Source organism: Trachymyrmex septentrionalis, unplaced genomic scaffold (genome assembly GCF_001594115.1).
Source record: "Trachymyrmex septentrionalis isolate Tsep2-gDNA-1 unplaced genomic scaffold, Tsep1.0 scaffold6, whole genome shotgun sequence".
In the NCBI taxonomy this organism is placed as follows: Eukaryota; Metazoa; Arthropoda; class Insecta; order Hymenoptera; family Formicidae; genus Trachymyrmex; species Trachymyrmex septentrionalis.
Window position 1 is genome coordinate 2,759,134 of NW_017305778.1, and position 17,142 is coordinate 2,776,275.

Genomic DNA, 17,142 nt, shown 5'->3' on the forward strand with positions numbered 1-17,142 from the left:
TGGAAAAAAGATGCAATTTTACATATCCTTTTAAAGAATAAAGTAAGTTTAATTTTCTGTAATAAATCATTTTTTATAATGTTTATATTGATTTTATTATTCTCTTTATTTTTTTTTGTTTATAAATTGGAATAAAAGTTTTTACGTGCTTCACGTGAGAAATCATGGTTGTGCGATTTGACAAAGATTTTGTTCAACGCACACTTTGAACATTAAAAAATACATGTTACATAAGCGTTATTACAATAGCTGAACATTCACTATAAAAGTTTATTTTATAACAAATACAGAATTTAGTTTATATTTCTTTTTTAATAAAGTATACGAGTATATATTGTATTCTTTATAATGTTATTATGAATTCTTTTCTTTGTTAAATTAATATCGTGCAGTATTTATTAAACACTATGTTTTTCAGTATCAAAAAGATGAAGCTATATAACTTTCTGTATAATTTTATTATATAACTTATTAATCACGTTGATAATGATCTCTTACAAAATTATCGGAGTAGAAAAGCCGGAATATTATAAAAATTTAAAAGAAAAGTTAATTTGTCCGCTTAAAACTTTGTCACGTTCGATTACGAAGTCAAGTAATTTATAAGAACCTAATTTAAAGCTTGCGACAAACGGTGCGATTTTTCTCGCTGGATTGCTTGCAATTTAGTAAATTAATAGAAATTCTGTTTTATGGTACAAATTCTAGTAATTTATTAAATCCGCAAGCAATTCATCAAGAAAAATTGCTCCCTGCTGCAGACTTAAGATGCTTCTAAAAGTCTAAAGTGATTTCAAGAAAATTTCGAAACACAATCTTGATCAAGAAAAAATATTTTTAAAAACAATACCAGCGTGAACAAGTTGCGTAAAAAATCTTTCTAACAAATACGCTTTCGTATTAATATTCTTCAAGAAGATTCCGAAAATTAACACTAAACGATGCCTAGAAAAATGTTGAAGAAAGTTTCCTCTTAAGAAAGATAATAACGCTAGTTATTATAAATTTGCGCATTTCTGCGGAGAAAATTGCTCTTAAAACTTTTCATCGTTATCTCGATATAGGAACTTCTTGAATCTTATTTAAATCTTATAAAAGAAACTTCTTTTGAGCTTCGAAATCACCTCATATCGAATGTTAAAACTGAATTATGTGTAAAATTCTAACAATCTCTTCAGAAAGAGATTTGATTAATTTGACTTGATGCTCCGTTGTAAAGAGGAAATTCGCTATCAGCGATGGAGCAGTCGACAGGTGTTCTTAATGATTATCAAGATCATCGCGCTCAGTTCGTACTCAGCGACGTTCTATCACGGATGATAGACCTGTTCTAACATCTTTGTCGCGATAGACGTTCGATGGTCTTGGATCATTAGCGCCAATTGACGAGTCAAAACAGTCGATAGGTGACCTTGCGTAACCTACGAAGACACGTGTTTCTTGAAATTACAAACAGTTGTATGCTTTCGAACACAATCTGCGTTATTCTGACATCTCGCGAGTGCTAAATTGTAAACAGCGCGTCTTTCAGCACGGAGCTCGTAATTTCGTTTATATCGATTGAAACTCGATCACACTACAACATTGCAGACTTTCCGGCTATATTGCGGTTTTTCATCGTCGAAAAATTCGAGTACGTAAAAATAAAAAAAATTTTAAAAGATATAAGTGGTAACTGTGATGTGCGACAATTGTGTTGTGACGATCGCGGATTGTAACGCTGCGCAAATATTCGAAGAACAATAAAAAATGTGATATTGACTCTTTGAATAGGATTTATAATTGCAATCTAATTTCAATTAAATTATAATTATAATCTCTTACTTGGCAGCGAAGGTATAAACGTGAACCAGTTGTTCGTAGTGCGGGAACGAAAACGAGGAACGTTTATTTTGTCAAATAAACGTATCCACACTTTTATCAGCACGAATCCTTTCTATGCTGCCTTGGAATTTAGTTAGAAAAGCTAAGGATGCATAAATGACTCTTATCCCATCTGCTTCGTGTTAGTTTTCCTTTATTGTCTCACAAAAATTCTGCAAGAAGATTATATCGTCGCAAGTGAGTGACCCATTAACAATCAACAGAAGAACATTTATCGAGGTGCCTGACGCGTTTCTTTGTTTGCGTGTGCGATACCGAATGATATCAGAATGTGCATACGCGTGAAGGTATTGTCATGATGAACCGAACTAGCGTGTGACATCCTCACGAAGATTCCGAGCATGGGGACGTCAAGCCAGGACGGGGACATCGAAAACGACACGCTCGATTTCTGGCGGGACTGGGATCTAAGTGAGTTGACCGAGGATGAGTACCTAAGCAAGGTGCTGGGACCCAAGTATCTGACCCTCAAACTAGTAATACCGCTCACGATCACGTACGTGGTGATCTTCATCACCGGAATTTTCGGCAATGTCGCCACGTGCACGGTCATCGTCCGAAACTCATCCATGCAGACCGCCACCAACTACTACCTCTTTAGTCTAGCCATATCCGACCTCACTCTACTTTTATTAGGTGAGCGAATGAAACAAACTAAAATATTACTTCTCGATGTTACTTTTTTATGCTTCGAGCGTTTTTTTTTTATAGACAAACATTTCTCACATTTAGGTGTTAATTGCTTTTTCTTTTGTACTTTCCTCTCACGTTCACTTACTCTCATCGGTGAGAATGTAAACAGAAAATTTTTGTTAAATTTAACACATTTCAAACGATCCATTCAAATTTTTATGTTAATTTAATATAAGATGAATATATTAGAAAGTAATTAACACAATCTGTAAGTTAACTGTGGAAATAGATTTTTTTCAGTAAAATTAACATTTTCATAATATTATTAAATTAACCTATTAACCTATTCATTCATCTTAAAATTTATGTTTTAAAATTAGAACACATTTTTATGTTATTTGCTCACTTATTCATAAATTGTATTATTTTGACACTAAGAAATGTTGAATATCAAGTCAAAAACAAACTATTTAAATAATGTACTCACATTATGTTATAAATTCAACCCAAAATTTTAATAAGGATTTGAGTCGATCGATTTTAATATTTTCAACATAATACAAAATTAAATGCAAAATTTACAAATATAAAGTTTTTTACTGTGTAAAGAGAAGTCACGTCATTTCAATTAGGATGATTTCTTAGATCCAATGATTACACAGTAAGAAACAGACCTAACTTGACAGGTTAATACTCGTTGCAGAATCTATTTTTAAATAGCTTGGACTCTAACAAAATGCAAGGTGCTCGCAGACGATTTTAATAAAAGAATCCTATAATGTAGTTCCTATAATGTAAAATGAAAGAAATAAGAATATAAGTTAGACTGAATACTACATGCTTACTGCATATTTAAATAAAATATGAGTCTTACGTACGTCTGCCTAAACGAAATCTCTGCCTTGGCTTTCTTTCCTTTTTATTATTCTCGAAAATAGCAGAAAATATAAAATATAAATGTAAAAAACGAGATATCAGGATCTAAACTATTTCGCGCTCTCCACATTCTTGATTCACGTTTCTTTATCTCTCGTAATGCGTAGAATTTTATATTTGTAACATGAATTATAATTATTTGCAAGCTGAAAATTTGTCTCCCTTATCACTCTCGTTTGAATCGGGATTGATATAAAGCAACGTTGACGACTGAATCGCCTCTGGCTGGTAAATCAACGATTCGTTAACTGCCGATGGCTCTTCGCTCGTTGATATTGCAATTTTGATAATTGATAAAGCAATTGATAACGATAGTCGGCTCGCTTAAACCGTTCTCATTTGGGTAACATGGAATAATAGATATGTTGCGGTGTCGATTTAGTCGAGAATCTGTTTGCAATATGTATAAATTCCATCGGGTCATTTCCAATATCGGACTGAGTAAGATTAAAAAAATCTGAATAATGAATGAGGTCAAATTCTCGTCGAAGGAACAAAATTGGTTTGGATTTAAAAACCAAAAGGAGCGGTAGAACGAAGCTAATCCCTTTGACATGGTGACAAATTAAATTCTTAGCGTATCTAGCGCATTTCTTCACGCTTCTTTTCTAACAAGTTATTTTTTACGTAATTTTTTAACAAATAATATCGATCAATGAAAAATATTGTAATTGTGAAACTGTAAGGGGTTCAAAAATATTATTCGCACATTTTTATCACATTTAAAAAATAAACAATAAGAAATATTAGATAAATACAAACATCCTTTTTATTGAAAGTTTGAAGAATATATTATTCATCACGTTTACAATAGAAACGAAATATTAAATACAGGCATTCCCTTTATTGAGGTATTTATAAAATACCACAAAGAGAGAGAGAGAGAGAGAGAGAGAGAGAGAGAGAGAGAGAGAGAGATTGTAACTGAAAATGTTCAAAGATGTAATTAAAATTATTTTCATTAATACTGTCGCTATATTCAGTCGCTAATATATTTTGTATTTAAGTAATTTGTAGCTTTGATTAAATTTAATCAAAGCTAAATTTAAATCAGTACATATCATTACTAACGCTTGACAACACGAGCATTTCAAAAAGCGACACGATCTTTCATCGGATAAATAAAATCAGTTATTGTACGTTATCTGTATTATCGCGATCACATATACTTTTAATACTCTCCTGCTTTCCTAGCATTGACGCACGTAGATAAAAGCATGAAATTAATCTCCGTTTTATATGTACAATTGCGATTGTTATCTGCACAGTGGTTTGTTTGCCGATGGTAACAATGGCATTCGTATTTACGTCATTGCGAAGAATTCGCGAGACTGAAGACTTGGACATGATAACAATTCTACATGAAAAGTCTGATAGGCTATTTAAACAAAATACGAGTCTTATACGTAGATACAGTTTTTACCTAAGCGAAATCTCTTCTTTGGTCTGAAAAATTTTGTTTCCTTTAATAAATTCATCTAGACATCTAGACCATTATATGAATGAATTAAATAATTAAGGAAAAAGATCCATAAACAGTATAAAGAATTGAAAAAACGTATATTAGAAAATGTATATAAAAATTTTATTAGATAAGACTACTCTACTCCCTACTCTTTAGAAACCTTAATTGTTTGATTTTTCTTTTCCCTTTATCCATTCTCAAAAATAGCAAAAGATACAAAATATATAAATGTAAGAACATCGGAGTTTAAGCTGTTTCGTGTTTCATGTAATTCTACATTCTTTATTATTCTCTTCGTTATTTTCAACTAGCTATTTTAATATGCATTAATGCAAGGAAGTCAATGCCCGTACAATAAATTGTATATATATATATATATATACATATCAATAATAATATCAATAATATATATATATCAATAAATGAAATAGTTTGAATAGTATTTGAATAATATCTGAGCAGAGCATTTAATAAACTAAATAAGAATATTAAATAAAGGTTCAAATTTCTTATATTGAAGCAAATAGAAAAATATAATTTATATGTGTATGTGAATGTCGTAAATAAATTAAAATTAGCGTGTTCGCCAAATTAAAAATATAAATTTTTTATATAGAAAAAAATATCGTGAAAAATTAGCAACATGTGCAAACTATTCATACCGATCGGAATTGAGAGAGAATCGCGCCACTTACGAAGGATTTAATTATTATATAAATTAGTTATCTGATTTATATAATTATAAATTAGTTCTGATATGAGAGAGATCAAGAGGAACAAAAAACAAAGAGAAACTGAAACAATCGTATCCGTAGCGCTGACGAGTAAAACAGCAGTTTTGTAATGCAATAAAAGGCTTCATCAGATGACGAATGTGTTGTATAACACAAGCGCCGCTTTAAAAAAATGTTAGGCACAATAGCAACGACCGAAAGGCTTCCACTTGAGAAGGCTATACTATTCATGGTACTTTTCAACTTCCAGTAGGAATCAGACCTTATGAAGGTTCCGGCTCCTACTGTGAAGCTTTATAAAAAAAAACGAGGGTGAATGACTATATATTGGATGACTACCGGATAGTTTTTATGCTTTGGGAGAGGATTGATCGGCATATCACGACAAATCTGAGAAAATATACTTTTAACGTGGCATACGCAAGGAGGAATATCCCTTAAGTTTGATAGAAAGAACAATTAAATTATGAAAATTAATTTAAGGTGAAAAGTTAAACGTTCATTGCCCAATTTGTGGCACTCGTTCGTAAGAAATTCTGCGAAGAATAAAACATCTCTTATCGAGTATATATAGATATATATTTATATTAGTCTCACACACACACACATACACACACATACACACACACACACACACACCTGCGCGCGCTCAGAAAATTGTATTGTATTTAATAATATATGTTATATACATAATATATACATATATATATTTAATATACTTATACTATTTTAATACATTTTGTATGAAAATAAATTTTTTCCCTCTTGAGAAATTCTGGGTACACTCATAACTTTTAATAATATTGTGCTTATTTTTTAATTTATTTCTGTAAGAGATGTATTAAATATATAAATATTTCTGACATTTTCATTTCAGATCTTCATTTTTGTTAAATTATTGTTAAAAGAACCATCTTAAAACCACGTGCTAACAAAAAATTAATGAAGGAAGAAAGAAAGAAAGAAAGTAAGCGAAAAGTTAGTACAAAAGCAGTAAAAGAAAACAGATCCATAATGGACAGACAGTAAAATAAAAAGATATTAGATTGCGCTGAAAGACACAAAGATTCGTTGTATAAACGCTTCACGTAATATTATAATTCATTAATTAAAACAAGAATATTGAATAGTGCTTGAATAGAGTTTATTCGACTTACAATGATGCGGCGAATGTTCAGTTTATTTCTATGCCGAAGGTATATAATGAATGAAAATTATTTTAATTTGCACAGGGAAGGCGCGCGCGCAATCTCGTTAATATTGTCATGATACGGTGATGCTTTCGCGCTAATTACCAGCCGAGCTTAAGTCGTAAATCTGTTTTTCGGAAAATTAATTTACACCCTTATGAAGGAAGGAGAGAAGAAGGAAGCTAGACAAGTGTTTATCCGAGAACATGTCGTACGAAACTTTAATGCTGATGTAAACCCTGTATGCTCCTACTAAGCTTTACGATTTTTTCTAATTTTTTGCTGAGTCCGAAGTTGAAGATTAGCAGTGACATTCAAAAGAAGAAACATTTCTGAATGTTAATGAAAATATGAAAAACATATTCAAATATTTATATAGATGCAGTGTAAAGATTTAAAAAAAGTAGCGTTCCACGCATGCTAGGTACATATATATTCAATATGACCTAAGTATGTTTCCCTCTTTTTTGCAAAAATGTTAGAAAAATGGGAAATAAAAATGGGAAGTAATCCATGTATATAATATTATTTTTATACGAGTAAGATCATAAGCTTATTAATATATTGATATATGTTTATTGACAGATAAGAATGCACAAAGAAGTATTACAAAAATACTATTTTTTCCAGACAATGGACTTACCTACTTATTTACACAACACACACACACACACATTTATCTATTAATTTATTTATTTTAGCAAGTAAATTAGAATTTATAATATAGAATAACAAAAAAAAAATAATCGATGCGTATATACATTCAGCATATTTAGGTACGCCTAAATTAGCCAGTTCTCTCTCTCTCTCTCTCACATCTATTCTCTTTAATTATAAACAGAGCATTGTGATAAAAATATTAACTAAATATATAAAGTTGTGAAATATGAATACACACAGATCTACAATAACATATTAAAATTAATAATCATCTTTTGGTAGTTATAGAAAGCAATTATTTACGAAATATTACATCACGACATTTTGCATTTTGCTTTACTGACGATAACAAAATGAACAAATTGACCGATAAATTGATGCAATCTAGTCAGACAGATAATCTGCACGAGCTACTACTGCTATCTATGGAATTAATCACGTAATTACAAACGAACAGGGCATTTTGAGTACGCACCCATATTGGATCGATTACCTTACATTAAAGTAATTGAAAATGTGAAAAGAATAAGAGATTAAAACAGAAGGAGAACCGTGTCTCAAATTTTGTGAGAAAGAAGAGCTAAACTTTAAAAAGTGATAACATTTTTATAATTTTCTTGCCCATTACGGAAAATATATTTAACTCTCCGTCTGCAATTATACTATATTTTTATTCTCTTTGTCCAGTTCAAGATTTTTGTTACTATTCTAAGAGCTTTCAGAAAATGTGAAAAAATTCAGGATTACTTTTCAATATTTCTATATTATAGCACCAAATGGTTAGTAGTCTCTGTTATAGATCCAAAGTTTTTAACTAAATACTACAAGTTTTTAACAAGATGTTTTAGAAAGATGAATCAGTCTGCGTCCTCCTGTTAAACAAACTTGAATCATAGTTGAATGAAAATATTACTGCTAGAATTGTACCAAAAAAGACTCAAATTATACAGATGAAGAGTTAATTAAATATATTATATATTTGCATAAATTTAATCATTCTTATATTCTTCCAATGAGTAGTTTTAAAATACATTACAGGATGCTCCAAATTAATCGTATTTTCTATTTACTTTTTCTTTTACGTTTTACAGAACCTTTTCAATTTGCCTCACAGAAAATTTAATGAAGTATACTCTTTAAACTCTTTTCCAAAGAACACACCGACTCAAGAAAAAGTCAAAATGATGATTTATTTATGAGAGACGTCATAAAAGTTAAAATAATTTTTTTAATACAAAATTTAACTGTTTATTGATGTTAAAAATCAAAATAAATTATTTTGATTTTTTGTTGACTTTTGTATGTTCTTTGAATTAGAGTGGAATCTCGATTTAACTCAAGATCTCGTTCTAAAGAGTGGAAATTGAGCCAATCTTGAAAAAGAGTGACTTAATTGTTTTTTTAACAGTTTTTTTAAAGATTTCACTCTTCAGAGTAAAAAATTTTAGAGAGTTAAAATAATTAATTAATCAATATTCCTAACGTTAATTAATTATTCTAGGTCTCCCTAATGAACTAAGTGTGTTCTGGCAGCAGTATCCGTGGGTCCTTGGCACAGGATTATGTAAAATCCGGGCATATGTGTCAGAAATGTAAGAAATATCTCTGATTCTTTGTATCCCACGAAGAAATTTGACACTCTTCTAAATCTGGGCATCAATTTTCACAGGTCATCCTACGTATCGGTTCTCACAATTGTGGCTTTCTCTATGGAAAGGTATTTGGCCATCTGTCATCCATTGCACCTCTATTCGATGAGTGGTCTCAAAAGACCGACACGTTTTATCCTTGCAGTCTGGTCGATTGCAATTGTTTCGGCCATACCGTTTGCAATTTATACCAAGGTCAATTTCGTCGAATATCCGCCAGGTTAAGCCGACACATTAATTCCTTGCGATTATCGTAAATCAATATCCGATAATTAATTTATTCAAATCTTCCGTAATCTCAAGTCTTAAACTTTTATTAAAAGCTTGTCATTACATTGACCGTTCAATTTCTTTTTCAAAATTTTCTTTTATATGCAACAAATGCGAAATATTTAAAATTTAATTCCAAATGTACTCAAAATCTAATTATTTGAGCTACAGTTTCAGTACACAAATTTATTTAAAATAACTGTCTTTTAACCTACGTTAAAATATCAAGTATTTTTTTCAGGATCAGGAAATTATTCAGCTGATTCAGCGATTTGCGCGATGCTTCTGCCTGACATGCCTAAATTCCCCCTTTATGAGCTCAGTTGCATCGTATTCTTTTTGATACCGATGCTCATAATTCTTGTAGTATATGCGAGAATGGGATTGAAAATTAAAAGGAGTACCACGGAAGTACTTGGCCCGATACAAGCCTCCGTTCATGGCGATCATCGACAGATTCAATCCAGAAAGTCTGTCATCAGGATGTTAAGTATGATAATCATGATCTTTAGTTTCTTTAATCATAATCATGGTTTGTAATCATGGTAATTTATTTTCTTCTCTAATAATTTAATTGTAGTGATAATTGAAAAATTGCCGAGTACTGAATAATAAATCTAATCACAATAATCGTACTGTAATTCTTGTTGGCGGTGATCCATTATACTTTTTTTGTTTCTTATTTTCGATATTAACAATCTTAGTAAAAATTGAGCAATCAATGTTTGCTAGCATTTCTGCGACCATGATGCTTTGTCCATCAATTAAAAACAACGTAGACGTAATATTCTGATCACTTCGTTTTTCGCCTTTTTACATATGTGATTATAAATGTTTTTGTAATATAATTTAAATTCTAATTGCGTTTTGTCAATTCATTTTGCGACTGCAATGAAGACATAATAATGTTGAAACTAGTTTTGTTTGGAATTCTTATGTAATATCTAATTTATGAAATATATTTTATTACTTTCATCACCTTAATTGTATTCTTAGTTTGTTTTTAGTCGTTTATATCTCTCTAGCATTTATTACTTAACAATCTTAATAATTAAAATCTTAATAATTAAACTTCAAGTTTTAAAATTCCAGACGTGATTTCTTTCAGGTGCGGTTGTTATCATGTTTTTCCTTTGCTGGGCCCCGTTTCACGCCCAGCGTTTGCTTTACATCTACGCACAGGATTCCGATTATTATCCAGATTTAAACGAATGGCTTTACATTTTGAGCGGCTGTCTATATTACTTCAGCACTACCGTTAATCCGATTCTTTATAATTTGATGAGCATCAAATACCGCCATGCATTCAAACGAACAATAGGCTGCAGAACGAGAAAATCGGCGAACAAAATTTTGAAGGTTAAGAAATCTCATCCGCACAGATGCGATTCTTTGAACGAACCTCATGATCGAAATATATGCTCTGTTAGGTACGAAAGTATAAAATTTTTATACCAGTAAATTTTTATAAATGTAATTTTAATATTAGATATATAATAATTTTATATTCTATAAAACATGTTTGTCGAAACGTAATCCTTTTTTTAAATCAAATCCTATATATTACACTACAGTAATTTTATATTTTTTCTTTAGGCATACGATTGTTCAAGTCAAAAACATATTTTGTTTTACGTCGAGTCGACAAGAAAATATCAAGGATAGTAGCAGAAATAATGGAAATGCAAGCAATTTTCCTCAAAATGCTTACTCGTTACAAAAGGAGGATTCATCCTCGACGTTTCTCTTTGAACGAGGGCATCTCCTCGCTCATCAGCAGCCTAGCATCGAAAGCACAACGTCTACGAAAAGATCGGAAGAGAGTGTTTCCGTATAAGCTAAAAGCAATCTGTGATCTATTTTCATTCGTTTTTATTTAGATATACAGTTATAATGCGCGTCGCTGTAAATAAAACTAGACATATCCGAATGATTGATTATAAGTGCGTCTGAAAGGTTTTACCATATTGTAAATAAGTAGATAGATAGTCTGAATTATTTTTTATTGATTATAATAACGCGCCAAAATTTATTTTATATTATTTATTTCAGAATAAATTTTACATATTATATCTGTATGTTTATTTTATACGTTCGTGAATTTATACAGTTTTAGAAGGCAAAAGTTGAAATTCTGACACGAGAATAATACTTTTACACACAAAATGCTGATATTTTCCATACGAATCATGAAATATGCTTTACGTCAGCAAGCTGTACTTTAATAAAGTTAAATTTGCAGTAATAAATCGTTCAAGTGAGTTTTTAATAAAAATCCTTCCTGTAGCTTTAGCTCATTTCAGCCGCGGTATTATCAGCTTCTAATCAGTTATCAATTTATAATATACATTTTTTTGCGCAAATGAAACGTTATATGTAACAATTATTATCTTTCGATATAAAATAATATTTCCTTATATATATATATATATATAACTTTTATATATGTTTTTCAATTTACAATATTTTGTTTTACCTATAAATTGTTCAAGTTTTACATAGCAGATAAATGTACTCGAGTATTGACAATAATTTTCCTGCACTGTATTCAAGTAACATAGCCCACGCATTTGTTTCAATTTAAATGAGATGCGTATTATATGCGTAATATACACTCTTCTTTGCTTCTCGATACCAATAAGAACCAAGAGAATATCGTATAATTATTTACACGTCTGTAGCTTTAAAGTCGTGCAGACGAGAAGACATAAACGATGACTTTTTGCTAAATAAAGCAACTTAAGAAACTGAGAAACCGGTATAATCTGTACATTTATTTTATACATTTACGTCAAAAGACAATTTCCGTCTCAAAAGTAATTCATGCAAAAATTCTTAAAAAGATCGTTCGCTGAATTAAATTCCAATTTACTTGATATTTTCGCTTAATATTTTTCATTGAATTTAATTTAAGTAGGTTCGTTAGAATTAACTTTATTTAGAACTTATTTCGTTTGTTTAAGGAGATCCTAAAGCCGTCTGTATATATTGTAGTTTTTATATAACAATTACTTTTTTTCTCTTCTACTGATTTGAAAATCCTTTTCCAGGACTAAAGTATATGCATTAATACGTGTCTGTGAAATGGAGTCGAGAGCGACAAAAAATTTATCTTAAGATTTCAATTTCGAATTTTTTTGTTGTCCTCAGCTTATAAACATTATGATTTAGTCGATGATACGGCTTTAGAAAAAAAAATCTACTTAATATCTATACTGAATAAACAAAATAAGTTTTAAATAATTCGATAATACATAAAATAGATCATAAAATAGGTCATAAAATAATTCGATAATGCATAAAATAGGTTAAAAGTTCTTTTAAGATTAAAATTAGATTCGATGCTAAGAAAAATATGTAAACGTCACACTTATAAAGTATATACAGTGAGAGCAAAAAGTATCCGTACAAGGAATTTTTTTTACAAAAAGGGGCTTATTTGTAAAAAATAAACATTAATTAACAATTTTATACAATAAATATATTCTGTTCTAACATAAACAAACGAGCTTCGCATATATTCCTAATTTTAGAAGCTAAATTTCTCGACATATGAATACTTTTTGAGCATCTAAACAATAGAATTTTTAATTTTCGCTTATTTTTCAGATGATATATTTTTTATAATCAATACACATTTTTTTGGTATATATAATTTTAAGAAATCTACAGTAGTCTATTTTATTCTTTATAAATAAATTGTTAATTACCCAGCAAGATCATCAATTAAACATCGAATCGACATCGTACTGGTGTTGAAATCATCATATCGATATCAATTCAACATCAATTCGATGACTCATTTCTCGCTGGATAATATGTACTTTTTAAAAATAAAGTTTTTTTTTTTTTAATATTTTCTCTATATACTTTTTGCACTCACGTTAGTATATTTTAGCCTATCATTAAAAAATGTACGTTTATTTTTGTTACCGCGCACTGAGTTGTTATCTATACTGAATAGATTAATTTCTACTTTGAAGTCGGAAGAGTTAAATCGATCGATTTTCTGCACTTAGCCAAACCTTCAATACACCTTTAATGAATCTCCGTTTACTACAATCATCGGCTATATTTTAAACCATTAATTATTGATGTATAAACCGTAGAGAAGTCTGGTTCTGTTTCAAGTAACAAACCACTAACGCGTTAATTATAAATAAATTAATAAAATTAAAGAACTCTTAATATTATATAATAATATAAGAAAGTGAAGAGCATGAAAAATTCAATTTTAAAAACAACATATGAAGAACAAAAAGTTTAATACATTACAGTTCATAAATTAAATATAAGTTATAAATTCAGTAATATTACATTTCAGCTTCTTGATTGAACCGTTTTTATTCAAATAAAAAAAGTAATAATACTTAGATGAATCAACAATAACGCAGAAAAAAAACATAAAATATATGAGTTAGATAAGGTCCGATGAATAATATGTAGAGAGACAGAAATTACTCGTAAACGGTTGTTGGAAATTTCCGGATGTTAGAAATGGCCATACAATTATTCTTCGCACCGTATGGTCATTTGGAATATCCGGAAATTTCCAACAATCGGTCTTCCAACCGCTTGCGAGCAATTTCTGTCTCTTTACATATTATTCATCGAGCCTTATCTAACTCATACACTTCACGTTTCTTCTCTGCGTTATTTTGTATTCATCTAAATATTGTTACTGCATCTATTTGAATATCTATATGAAGATAACTCAATCAAGAAGTCAAAACATATAATATTACTGAATTTATAGCTTATATTTAATTTATGAACAGTAATGTATTAAACGTTTTGTTTTTCAAGTTAAATTTTTAAAATTGATTCTTACATACCCTTCACTTTCTTTATATTATTAATTATAAATAAGGTATACACGTGGCAATATAATTTTGACCAATATTAAATTGCCTATATTATATACTTTATCAAAAACTTTATGGGATGTAGAATCTTTTTAAACTATCAATTTTAAATATTCAACAATTCTTTAATTTCAAATATGCAGTTAATTTTAATTTTAAATATAGACAAGAAATCTTAAATTAAATTTTTGCAACATTAAAACTCTTATAACATCACTTTTGTCAGTGTTTCCATAGCTGTTGGAAAAGACACGCACACGCGCGCGCACACACGCAGGCACGCACGCACGCACACATATACGCTAGAGTTGTCTTATTAAATTTCGTGAAGAAACGCTAAAGTATCTACGCTAAGTAAGTTTTTAGCATTAGCGTGCCAAGAATTTTCTTACATCATGAAAGTTAAAACAATTTAAACGGTGCGGTTATTTATGTTTTAATATAAGATAAAATAAATTAATAAGTTATACAGTATACTGTATAAGAATACGAAATATTTTCATATTAAATTACGAAAGTTTGAAAGAAGATGTATCAAATCTGAGAAAAGAATTTCTCAACAAAGGGCGAAGCACGCGTTGTGATCTTACATTACTTTTCTCATACTAAATATTTATTATAGTAAATATTTTATAACATCTTCGTATTCTAATGTATCTTCGGTGTTTTTTCACGAAATGTAATAAAACAACTTCCATGTGTCCTTTTCTAGGAGCTGGAAAAAGTTATAAGTATTTTAATTTTGTAAAAGTTTAATTAAAAATTTCTTGCGTATATTTCTTTAAGAAAATTAAAATAAAGACTAAAAAAATTGTTATAAACATATCTTAAAATTCGCTTCTAAAAATGCTGTGCTAAAAGAAAAAATTCGCAGAAAATTTACGTTTTTTATTCCAAGCAAATTTCTCGAATGCGCGGCTACAAGATTTAATTTTCATTGAGTTATTAAACAGTATGATAATAAAAATGTCAAATTATGTATAAAATTGTTTACATTACAATTGCCATTGTGAAATGATTCAACTGCAGGATTCACACCAGCAAGCCAAAATGAAGACTTATCTTTTCCGCGATGCTTCCATTCACTACAGCTAACATTCAAATACAAATAAGTGTCTATAAATTCACAAAGAAAGCTTTACCAAATTGGCAAAATTGCAAAAGTGCTATTAGATACTACCACCGGAGAACACGCTAACATTTCGTAAACGTTGATCAATAAAGATTTATTCTGAATCGTGTTGGCTGGAAGTTCGACTGGAATAGTTACAAACAAGCTTCGTATGTTTGTACGTTTGGAACTTTCACTGAACTTAGCATATTACGCAAATTCGACTAAATGCAAACTTAAATTAACTTGTTATGAACTATTTTACATGGATTAAGAAATTTGAAGGTTTTACTATGAAAATTTAAAAGTGCCTCGGAAATAATAAAGAGCATAACAAGCGCTGTTAATACAACATTTACGTATTTGCATATTTTGATAGAAACCTCAAAGTTAATTTATTCTATACGATTATCGGATGATTGGATTGTTTCCCAAATAGGATTGTCACATAAATTTGATGTAGTGTTGAAAACGGCAATTCCCTCAAATATTTCAGATATTTCGAGAAAATCTTATTTAAAAGATTAATTTGAGAAAATCTTTCATCTACGTATTTCTCCGTCCCGAAAATACAAGCAATAAATTCGCGGATATTCAAAGAAATAAGTTTTAAACGTATTCTAAAGAAATCCGTGATTTCTTTAGTGAAAAAATTAATCTTTCTCTTATTTTAAGAAGATATTTTTTGTTAATTATTTCTGCATTTTATATCTCGTATAAAACCATTATTAACTTCTTTCTTATAATTAACAAATAGAGAGAGAGAGAGAGAGAGAGAGAAACTAAAAAAAAATTAAAAACATTTTTTAAAGAACTATTTTGAATTCTAAGTTTATTTATCAAATTTGTGACAATTGTCTTTTGACAAATTCTATAAAGTTCTTTATATATTTGCAAAAAAACCGATTATAGTAGGATGGTGTGTTCTTGAAGTAAATTTATTTTAACTTTATCATAAATTACCATAATCGCATTATAATCGCAAATATAATTATGGAATTAGCTAAACAAAACATAATTTCTCAAAAATATATTAGTAATAATAAGAATAATTCAATATAAATCATAAACATAAAATTGCACATATTAAAACAAAATTAAATAAATTTAAATAAAATTTTTAAAAAATCTATATACGCGTTGTATTCTATTAAAATTTTTATCCTCGAACAGATATTTAAAAACGTTTTTTTCATAATTTTCGTAGCAGTTGTTTTTTTGTTTCGTAGTACGCGTGACAGATTTCAGATTATTACAATGTTTATACAACGCGATAAATTTTTCTCGTGCAAAAATGTAACCTATGTTTCCAACATTCGTGATAAATGTCTTCTAAACCACAGTTTTTCGATTGCGCGTGCCAAAATGTTGCGCGAATAATCTCGGCCGGTGCGGTGAAATGATAAATTTGATTCTCTTCTGCCTGAAAGAACTGATTCTTCTTATAGCGCAATTCCTTGAGACGATCATAAAATGCGTACTGCCGATGCTAATCACGCAATTAACGGGACCAAGATATTTACGATGGGTAAAGCCTCGATGATTTATTGCGAAATAAGACTGACCTATTTGATCGATCCCGCCTTTTCCTTACAGGCGCGAAATGTTCTATAGTCTCGCTATCCTATTTTGTGCAAAAACCTCTATGTGCATGGCATGAATGTGAAGGACAAAAATGAAGAAACGTTAACTCGACGCTTTCATTATCATTATTGCGGTAAGCATTAATTGTATGGAAAAAGAAG

The 17,142-nt window shown here is 29.7% G+C and overlaps 1 protein-coding gene and 1 long non-coding RNA gene across 3 annotated transcripts in view; both read left to right on the top strand.

The window, feature by feature from the left end:
- The first annotated feature begins 1,309 nt into the window (after nt 1–1,309).
- LOC108752328 (neuropeptides capa receptor) lies at nt 1,310–11,441 on the top strand. The gene is made up of 6 exons (XM_018493102.1): nt 1,310–2,520; nt 9,004–9,094; nt 9,172–9,371; nt 9,663–9,911; nt 10,530–10,851; nt 11,018–11,441. Exons 1-6 carry the CDS (start codon nt 2,226–2,228, stop codon nt 11,256–11,258), a joined length of 1,398 nt encoding a protein of 465 aa, XP_018348604.1. The 5' UTR covers nt 1,310–2,225; the 3' UTR covers nt 11,259–11,441.
- A 5,200-nt stretch (nt 11,442–16,641) lies between these two features.
- Nucleotides 16,642–17,142, top strand: part of LOC108752248 — a 4,874-nt gene continuing 4,373 nt past the window's right edge. For both annotated transcript variants that reach the window (XR_001939542.1, XR_001939543.1), the window contains exons 1-2: nt 16,642–16,925; nt 16,994–17,114. This is a non-coding gene — a long non-coding RNA (uncharacterized LOC108752248). The remainder of the gene's footprint in view (nt 16,926–16,993; nt 17,115–17,142) is intronic.